Source organism: Peromyscus eremicus, unplaced genomic scaffold (assembly GCF_949786415.1).
Source record: "Peromyscus eremicus unplaced genomic scaffold, PerEre_H2_v1 PerEre#2#chr22_unloc_1, whole genome shotgun sequence".
Lineage (NCBI taxonomy): Eukaryota > Metazoa > Chordata > Mammalia > Rodentia > Cricetidae > Peromyscus > Peromyscus eremicus.
This window is the reverse complement of record NW_026734286.1, coordinates 6,935,239-6,945,535: the sequence shown is the minus strand read 5'-3', so window position 1 is coordinate 6,945,535 and position 10,297 is coordinate 6,935,239. Positions and strand designations below refer to the sequence as shown.

Here is a 10,297-nt window from a genome sequence, read left to right as displayed (position 1 = left end):
AGGACATCAGTGACTTCCTGGTGGGCTGTGTATATCTATACACAGTGTATATCTATACGTCTATCACAGCTGTCCCCAAGCCCATCTGTGGTCAGCCAACCCCGTGGGAGGATCCCTGTCTGGGTGAACGAAGCAGCCTCAGTCCGTCGAGGCCAGTTCTGTCTCTTACAGGTTCTGGTTGTTGCTCCAAGGCCTGGGCAAAGCTGGAGCCCGGAGGTCCTAGCCGTCAGCCCTCAGCCTCAGTCCCAGTCTGGGGTCAGTGGTCAGTGTGGTAGAGTTCAGAGTCTCACACTCAACCACTGTGTGACCTACTTTCTCACTGGGCGCTTCCTGGAATTGTTCTGAACCACAAGCCATCAAAGGACAGTTCTCAGAGCAGCTGGGGTGCCAATCTGAGTAGCAAATGGAAACGATGTGGGGGTGCATAAGGGGTGCCTCCGAGGTCACAAGACAGGACCTGAGGCCCAAGCCTGATTCCCTGACTTCTGCCTAGGCACTCTCTCATTCCTCCCTATGTCACACAGGGATATCCGTGCTCTGGAGGAAGGCGAGTCCCAGCGCCGGACTACAATTCCCGGCAGCGCCGGTCGCGTGCGCATGCGCAAAACATGCAGTGATGGAGCGCTGACCGGGGGCGCGGCGGCGGAGGCGGCGAGGGCGCGGAGGGCTAATTGGCTGCCGGCTGCGGCCAAGGAGGCTTGAGTGTTTGGAGAACCAGCTGAGGGGGACCCCGCGGCGGGGTCGGGGAGACCCAGGGCTGCAGCTATGGAGGACCAGAGGGTAGGACCGGGAGGGATGCTCGGAGCGGGCGTGGGGAGGGGACCAGGTGATGCCGCAGCGCCCCTCCCCCTCACGGGCCGCCTGCACCATGGCTCGGGTTAACACGCAGACCCCAATCCTTCTCCCCCTCATTCAGCTCCTCATCGTCCTAGCCTGGGCTCAGCTGGAGACTCACCCCGCAGGTCACCGCCCCCAGCTCCGCAGTGCCCAGCCCCACCCCCACCCCCGGGGGGGGGGTGCCGGGAGCCGGCGCCCTCCTCCTCCACCTGCCCTGGGGATCCCCCTCTCCAAGCACCGCCCTTCGCAAGTGAGACCTTCAGGTTGCCCAGATGAACTCCATCCACTTTCCAGGCTATCCTGACCCACGCCCATCACACCTCGCCCAGGAGAAATTTGTTTCTCCTTAGAGCCCTTTACCCCAGGCTAGCCCAGTTGGACCCTGGGACTCACCTTGCTACCCTCTCACTGCAGCTCACCGTCAACTTTCAAGATTGCAGATACTGGCCTGGGGTGTTGGTGGTGCACGCCTGTCACCCCAGACTCGGGAGGTAGAGACAAGAGGTTGATTTGAGTTCCAGGCTAGCCGGGACTACACAGTGAGACCGCGGGGAAGGTGGCTCAATGGGGAAAGTGTTTGCTGTGTAAGCGTAAGGACCTGAGTTCAAGTTCCCAGCGCTCACGTAAGAAGTTAGTGCAGCTGCATACACTGTAACCCCGGCCCTGGGAACATGGACACAGGAGGATCCCTGGTGACTCGGTGGCAGCTAGCCTAGCCCAGGCTCAGTGAGAGATCTTCCCTCAAGTAATACATGGAAAGTGACAGAGGGAGACAACCAACATTGACACCTGGCCTCCACACACACGTGCATGCACACACATGTATGTGCACACACACAAACCCATATAAGCCCAGTGCTCATACCATGTAACTAGGGTCCATCCCTGAGAGGCCGGCTGTATGCCTCAGTTTCCTTCTCTGCAATGGGGATGCCACAGCCTCGCCCCAGGCCTGCATCCCTGGAGGGCAGCATTCAGCCAACCCACTGCCCATGTTCCTTCTGTTCCTCAGGAGGCACTAAGAAAAATCATCACCACCCTGGCCGTGAAGAATGAGGAGACACAGACCTTCATCTACTCCCTGAAGCAGATGCTGCTGAACGTAGAGGTGAGCAGAGCAGTCAGTTCTGCAGACTCTGGTGGAGGGGTGCAGGGAGAGGCCAGGAAGTTATCTCTCTCCACACCTCAGTCTCCCGTCTACATGGCCTCGCCTTTTCTTTTTCTGAGACACGGTTTCTCTGTGTAGCCTTGGATGTCCTGGAACTCACTCTGTAGACCAGGCTGGCCTCAAACTCACAGAGAACCACCTGCCTCTGGCGTGTGTCACTGTACCCGGCTCTTGGTGGCCTCTTCCCATGCAGGCAAACTCAGCCAAAGTACAGGAGGACCTGGAAGCCGAGTTCCAGTCCCTCATGTCGGTCCTGGAGGAGCTGAAGGAATCCATGCTAATGAAGATCAAGCAGGACAGGGCTAGCCGCACCTATGAGCTGCAGGTGTGAACACACACCCATCCCCTCCCTCCGGAGCCTCTGGTCCCCTCCTAACCCTTCCCCAAAATATCTTCTCTGGCATCACCACCTCCCTACAGTTTCCCAGTCCTTTCCACTCCCCCCAGAACCAGGGTAACACACCCGCTCAAACACCTCCCATGACTGCCGTGGACTCTCCAGCTCCAAGCCGGCGTCTCTCACATTGTACCCAAACTTCATCCTGATTTTTCAGGATCCCACATTCCCACCTGTGGTAACCAGGGAGCCTGGGGGACTCAGGTGTGAGTCCATCCCAGCCTGGCTCTGCCAGCGCCCAAGGCTCCAGTCCATTCTTCCCACCTGGAGCCCTGTTAGGCTGTGGGTCCTGGGGGTGGCAGAGCTCGGGGCGGGGGGATTGTGGTGGTTGAGGGATCTGTCCCCATTGAATGCTGCTCACAGAACCAGCTAGCCGCATGCACACGGGCCCTGGAGAGCTCTGAGGAGCTCCTGGAGACAGCCAACCAGACCCTGCAGGCCGCAGACAGCGAGGACTTCCCTCAGGTGGGTGTCAGTGAGAGGACCCATAAGGTCCCAAGGTCAAATGCACTGTGTCCAGTTTTTTGTTGTTGTTCTTATTCTGGTTTTTGGTTTTTGGTATTTTTTGTTTGGTCTGGTTTGGGTTGGTTATGTTTGTTTGTTTGTTTTTTGTTTTTTGGGGTTTTTTTTGGTTTATTGAGACAGGGTTTTTCTGTGTAGCCCTGGCTATCCTGGAACTCTCTTTGTAGACCAGGCTGGACCTCACAGAGATCTGCCTGCCTCTGCCTCCCCAGTGCTGGGATTGAAGGCGTGCGCCACCACTGGTTTTGTTCGTTTTTATCACACATATTTATTTGTGTGTGGGAGGGGCGCGTGCAGCCCACAGCACTCCTACCCTCCTTTCATCTGAGTGTGCGGATCACCTCAGGCGCATCAGCACGCGCCTTTCCTCGCTGAGCCTCTCGCCAGCCCACAAGTCATTTTATTGAGATAGTGCCTCCTCCACGCAGCGTGAAACGCAAGTATGTCTTCGAGACCACTCAGTGAGGGACTGGGGCTGGGGCATGGTGGACAGAGTGCTCACCTAGCATGCACCAGGCCCTGTGTCCCATCCCCAGCACCGCACAGGCCAGGTGTGCTGATGCAGACTTCTCACCCCAGCAATTGGGAGGACGGTCAGAGTCAGCCTCGGCTACGAAGTGAGTTCCAGGCCAGCCTGGGCTACATGAAACCCTGTCACAAAAAGTAAGACAAATTGGCTCAATGAATACATAATTAGTATAATTTCATGCCACCCGGTGGTGAGTGTGTCAATACCACTCAGAATGAGCTTTTACTTTGTGGAGCATTCATTATTTTTTCTAAGATTTTTCTTTTTTCTTTTTTCTTTTCTTTTTTTTTTTTCTTTTTTTTAAAGATTTATTTATTTATTATGTATACAGTGTTCTGCCTACATGCATGCTTGCAGGCCAGAAGAGGGCACCAGATCTCATTACGGATGGTTGTGAGCCACCATGTGGTTGCTGGGAATTGAACTCAGGACCTCTGGAAAAACAGGCAGTGCTCTTAACCGCTGAGCCATCTCTCCAGCCCTCTAAGATTTTTCTTAAGCTGGGCAGTCTATATTTTGGTTTGTTAAATGTGCTGACTCAAGCTGGCAAGGAAGGAAAAAAAAAAAGCTGGGGGGAAGGGTGCTTGCGGCCAAGCCTGACTACCTGAGTTCAGTCCCCGACCCCACATGGTGGAAGGAGAGAACCAACTCCTGAAGGTTGTCCTCTGACCTCCACACACATATACACACATAGAAATAAATGTGATTTTAAGCTGGGCAGTGGTGGCACCTGCCTTTAATCCCAGCACTCGGGAGGCAGAGCCAGGTGGATCTCTGTGAGTTTGAGGCCAGCCTGGTCTACAGAGCAAGATCCATGACAGGCACCAAAACACCAAAGAGAAGCCCTGTCTCGAAAACAAACAAAGAAACAAAAAAGAAATAAATGTAACTTTAAGTGTGCCTGCTGTGTGTGCTGGGCACCGAGTGGAGACTTCTTGTATAATATTAGTGGGTCCATCCTTAATATTTTACATCCCAGGGGCTCAGGAGAGAGAACTACTAACGGCAAGGACTATTTTCAGGAAATAGAATCTCAGCACACCGAGCTCTGTAGTCCACTTGCTTTAATTCCTCTGGCATAACATCCTTTATACACAGCTTCAGTTCTATTCTTGTGACTAGCGCCTTTCTTGTCTGATTTCCCTATCTATTACTCCCTCTAAGTTCTATCTTAATTTTCTCATCTTAATTCTGCCTCATCTAGGTCCTTTTTATCTTGTTCTTACCCAGCTAGTACTTCCCCATCTGGCTTTTCCTCATCTTCCATCTCATTCCTCTAGTACTCTCTTCTAGCCCTTCAATCTAGTTCTTCCCAATCTGTTTGTTCCTCTCCAGTTCTTACCCATCTAGTTCTTCCATTCTCTTTTCTCTTCTCTGTCCTCCATGCCCTGGAAGTCCTGGTCTATATGCACTTACAAGCAGTATTCCCTAAGCAGTGCAAAGCCAGGCTTCCAGGGTCAAACGGAGGGGTGATAAGAATCACATAGGGAGGCAATAACCGTTAATTATCATTTGCAACCCCAAAGGGAAGTGACCAATGGGGAAATGAATTAACTAAAGGCTAAATTCAGGTAATATCTAAGAAGAACTATCTGGTGATAGTTAAAGGGAGATCTGGAACTGGAGGTAAGGTTTGGGAAAGGAGGAAGTAAGCTTAATTGGCACATCCGCCAGGCCTTCTCAAACAGGTAGCCTGGATGCTTAAGTCTGTTCTTAGAGAGTACAGAGGTATCTCTGATAAGCTACTTTCCTCCATCTGGGGATGGACCTGGCCAGATGCTGCCAATGATGATAATTACAGGGAGGCTTGAACTGGGGTTCTGGCTGAGCATAGCTGTCAGCACAGAAGGTTATCTAAATATTCCTAGAAGTGGTTAGGTAAGGAGTTAGCGGTCTATAAAGTTAGTAAGGCTGTAAGAAAGGAGGGTCCGAGCTGAATTGTGTAAAGCTATTACTTAACGTCCACCTGACCTAGGTGGTGTCTCCTTGTGGAATTTACCTTAAATCAGGAGACTTGCATGTGGACTGTTATTACTGCTAGTCCTTGAAAGTGGCCAAGGGAGATATCTGATTCCAGAGAAAGCCTTTCCTGAGGCTGTTCTCCAAATACCTGGAATGTGTATGTCCAGAGAGTGATCAGTCCACACTGTTAGCCCTTCTTAGGGAAAAATCAACTGGGAAAACTGTGAAGGCACACGTGATTTTCATAACAGAATACAGCTGATATATAACAAGCCAAGTAACACCAAAAAACTCCTTGGAATTTGGCTTCCTCTGAAGGAATTCCTTGATCCCTCCAGGTAGTGACTTTGCCATAACCAGCTGAGTTCTTATGATATATTCCTGCAGCCTGCAGCAGGGACTGGCGTGGGGTTGGCTTAGTCTCATAGTCCCATTGACACAGCCCAGAAGGGGGCAGTTCACCCTCTGCCTCCTGGCAGAGATCTTTGCCAAATGCCAGCTGCTGTGCCTCAGTCTCCCTGTCTGTATAGTGGCACAGATCTGGGCGACACGCACCTTTGATTTCTGCTCTGTCTTTTTCTAGGCCGCCAAGCAAATCAAAGATGGGTAAGATGCTGAGTCAGGTCCCTATCCCAGAGTCCTGCCTGTGTTGGGACACCCTGGGGGAGGCCAGGTCCCTGAGCACTGCACAGGAGCACAGGGCAGGGGTCCCCAGATGTCCCAGCCTGGCCCCTCTGCTACAAGCCACCGTGGGATTGCTCCTCCCTCCCTGCAGTGTGACCATGGCCCCTGCCTTCCGACTGTCGCTGAAAGCCAAGGTCAGTGACAACATGAGTCACCTCATGGTGGACTTCGCACAGGAACGCCAAATGTTACAGACCCTCAAGTTCCTGCCTGGTGAGATGGGGACCCGCCTGGGGGCCCAGGGCTCTGGTGCCGGTCGGGGGGACAGAGAACAGGACTTGAGTGGAGCGAGGAAGACAGACAGACACGCACGCACACACCCACACAGCACTGCACAGGTTAGGGCCTAGTCAAGCCCCGCCTACAGGCGGTGGGATCTGTGACTGTCATGCCTATGGACGGAGCCCACATCAAGTCCCGCCCATGCAGGGGTGGGACCTGTGGCTGCGGTGGTTGGGCCTTCGTCAGGCCCTGCCCACACGGGTTGGGTCTGTGACTATCTTGTCTATGGATGGAGCCCACATCAAGTCCCTCCCATGAAGGGGTGAGGTGGGGTCTGTGGGTGGAGCCCTGGTCAGGCCCTGATCACACTGGACTTGGGGCCATTGCTTCCTCGCGGGCAGGACCTAAGCAAGCCAGGCCCACACACTGACCAGAGTTGTCTTGAGGGTGGGTAGGGTCTGTGGATGCTATGTCTATGGGTGGGTGGGCCTTCAGTTTGGCTCCTGCACCAGGCACTGGTGGCCTGGGAAAGCCCTGCCCTGGGGATCCCAGGAGACTTCACCTCCTAGGGAGCTGGCACTCTATGGAGGACCACTGTGGGGTGGAATCCCAAAGAAAGCCACACCCCGGTTCATAGAGAATTCTGGAAAAGTAACAAATTTACTGTACTTCTCTATACTGAGAAGGTACAGAGAGAGCTCTGCCCTGACCCATGTGACCCCAGGAGGCCCCAGCCTCAGCCCCAGCCCCTCAGGGCTCCACCAGAGTAGTCTGATGACTCAGACACTGACCCCTCTTCCTGGGCCCTGGTAGTGCCAAGTGCCCCCATCATCGACCTGGCCGAGTCCCTGGTGGCCGATAACTGTGTGACGCTGGTGTGGCGCATGCCCGATGAGGACAGCAAGATTGACCACTACGTGCTGGAGTACCGCAGGACCAATTTCGAGGGCCCACCCCGCCTCAAGGAGGATCACCCCTGGATGGTTGTCGAGGGCATCCGACACACTGAGCACACCTTGACAGGTGGGGGAGCACCCCTCAGTGAATGAGCATGGACGGGCAGGTGAGGGAGCACACATAGGTGTGTGGGGAACATTGCCTGATGGATAAGGGGGGACCCTCTCAGGCATGTGGGGGAGCACTCCAGGGTAAGTGAGGAGCATTTACAAGCAGATAAAGAAGCATGGCCAGGCATGTGGGGGAGCATTCTCAGGTGTATGAAGGAGCAGACAAGCCTGTGGGGGAATACAGCCTGATGGGGAGCACTCTCAGGCAGCTGAAGGAGCACTCCCTGCAGAGTGAAGGAGAACTCCTAGGCAGGAGAAGGAGCATTCCCCCACAGGAAGGTCCACTCCCAGGCAGGAGAGGAAGCATTCCCTGATAGGTGAAGGAGCAATCTTAGGCAAGAGAGGGAGCACCTTTAGGTAGAGGGAGCATGCCTAGGCAAGAAAGGGAGCACTACCAGCTCAGCTTAGCTGTCCATCTCCCAACTCCCCTGGGGCGCCCCCCCCCTCGCCCCCGGCTCCATTGCCCCATCAAACACCAAGGTGTGTTGGTACTCCTGGCTTCCTGCAACTCCTGGAGTCTCAGAGCAGGCTGGTGGGGTTAGCCCGACAGAGCCATCAGCAGAACAGAAGGCAAGATGGATGTGTAGCTTCTCTATAGCTCTACCATCCAGCTGCTAGTCCTTCATTCTCGCTGTGTGTGTGCCAGTGAGGAGGTCAGAGAGGTCAGTGTTGGCCGTCACCCTCAGTACCACTCCCCCCTCCCCCCACCTTTCTTGAGATGGGTCTCATTGGCCTGGAGTTCACAGTTAGCTAGGCTGTCTGGCTGCCAAGACCCAGGAATCCTGTCTCCACCTCAGGGCTACAGTCCGCATGAGCCATGCCTGGGTCTTTCCTGGGTGGCTGGATTCAGTCTTCACATTCCTGCACCTTTACCCACCAAGCATTTCCTCACCCTCCACTCACTAGTGAGCAGTGAACTCCCAATCCTGGCATTCAGGGGCCCCTCAGATATTCAGGGAGTCTCTGGGTAATTGGAAGTCAGAACATCTAGGCATCCTCACAGCGGGCAGGAGGAGGCTCAGGAGGCGGGAATCATCAGGGCCCTAATGAGTTTACAAAGCCTTTCAGAGCCGGGAACCCCTGATTTTCCTCCCTAACTCTCCAACTCTTGGGCTATAATCACCAGCCTGCTAGTTATCTGTAATTAGCATTCATGGTTAATAATGAGCATGCTAATTGCAGGGGGAATGGCCGTGCCAGCCCGTGCCAGAGCCCCAGAACCTACTGGCTTCCTTTCCAAACAGAAATCAAAACAAACCTACCCCCCTTTTTTATAGGACCCCAGAATCCGTACCTCAGGCCCCTCTGCCTCTTACTGGTTTTGTTGTGACTTTTATCTGGGGATAATCCCAGACACAAGCACAGTGAGGGATCCCGTCTTCCCACTGGTGGCGGCTTGTGGAATATCTAGTTTAGCTCCAAACCAAAGAGATGCAGGGAGGCATGGCTCAGGTGCCACAGTGCTCACCTAGCAGGGAGAAAGCCATGGGTTCCACCCCCAGCTTGGTGCACACTTGTCTTCCCAGCACTGGGGAGGTGGAGGCAGGAGAATCAGGAGTTCAAGGCCAACCTTGGCTACATACAGTGTTTGGGGTCAGCTTGGACGACTTGAGACCTGTCATATAAAAAGGAAACAGAAATGGGGAGGTAGTTGCGCACACCTTTAATCCCAGCGCTAGGGAGGCAGAAGCAGGTGGATCTGAGTTCGAGGCCAGCCTAGTCTACAGAGTGAGTTCAAGGCCAGCCTGGGCTGCACAGTGAGACCCTTTCTCAAAAACAGACAAAAAAGAGTCAGATGGGGCCTGTGTTTGGACCCAAGCTCTCTGATGACACAGTGAGCTACGGAAGGTTCTGGTGCACAGGGTGGTAACTGTGGTTTGCCATGGCAGCCAGGGAGCTGGTAGGAGGCTGACGGACACATAAGGCCAGGCTGGATGTGGGCTTGGTACCCTGAGTGGAAGGGTATGCAGAGTGGTGAGCAGGGAGGCCAAGGTCAGGAAAAGAGGGTGGAGCAGGCAGGCCAGACATCAGCAGTGATAATTAAGGGGCCTGAGAGGCTGCTCAGTGGTTAGAGCACTGGATGCTCTTGCAGAGGATCTGGGTTCAGTACCCAGCACCCACATGGTGGCTCATGACCACCTGTAACTCCAGCTCCAGGGGACTAGACACCCCCTTCTGGCCTCCACAGGCACTGCACACAGGTAGTGCACAGACACACATGTGGGCAAAACACTCAGATACATAGAAATAAATCTTTTTTTTTTTTTTTTTTTTTTTTTTTGGTTTTTACCAGACAGGGTTTCTCTGTGTAGCTTTGCGCCTTTTCCTGGAACTCACTTGGTAGCCCAGGATGGCCTCGAACTCACAGAGATCCGCCTGGCTCTGCCTCCCGAGTGCTGGGATTAAAGGCATGCGCCACCACCGCCCAGAAATAAATCTTAAATGAGACACAGACAGACTGACAGACTAGGGTGGGGCCCCTCTGGTATTATGTCCTCTCTTCCCTCCTAGGTCTCAAATTTGACATGAAATACATGAACTTCCGTGTGAAGGCCTGTAACAAGGCGGTGGCTGGGGAATTCTCTGAGCCGGTGACCTTAGAGACGCCAGGTGACTGCTTCCTACCCTCCCTGACTCAGTGTCTCCCACCCATCCTGGTGTCCTGGGAACCCATCCTTCATAAGGGTCTTGGAACGGGGTGATGTGGCCCTTACTGCTCTGGCTGCTGGGGAGCTCACCTTTAGTCTGCAGTGGCCATCTCTGTCTTCGCTCGGATATCTTGGACTCTTCTGGTTTTTGTTTTCTTTTTTAACTTTCTGTTTAGGAGGGTGACCTGTGGGTTTTATTTTACGTGTATTTGTGTGTGTGTGCACATGTAGGGGTTTGTGCTTGTGGAATCATCATCAGGA

The 10,297-nt window shown here is 53.7% G+C and overlaps 1 protein-coding gene across 1 annotated transcript; it reads left to right on the top strand.

Moving 5' to 3' along the window:
• The first annotated feature begins 624 nt into the window (after positions 1-624).
• Fsd1 (fibronectin type III and SPRY domain containing 1) lies at positions 625-10,142 on the top strand. Its single transcript, XM_059251929.1, has 8 exons — positions 625-780; positions 1,850-1,945; positions 2,199-2,330; positions 2,766-2,867; positions 5,999-6,021; positions 6,191-6,312; positions 7,135-7,344; positions 9,900-10,142. The coding sequence occupies exons 1-8, from the start codon at positions 766-768 to the stop codon at positions 10,088-10,090; spliced, it is 891 nt and encodes a 296-aa protein (XP_059107912.1). The 5' UTR covers positions 625-765; the 3' UTR covers positions 10,091-10,142.
• The last annotated feature ends 155 nt before the right edge of the window (positions 10,143-10,297 follow it).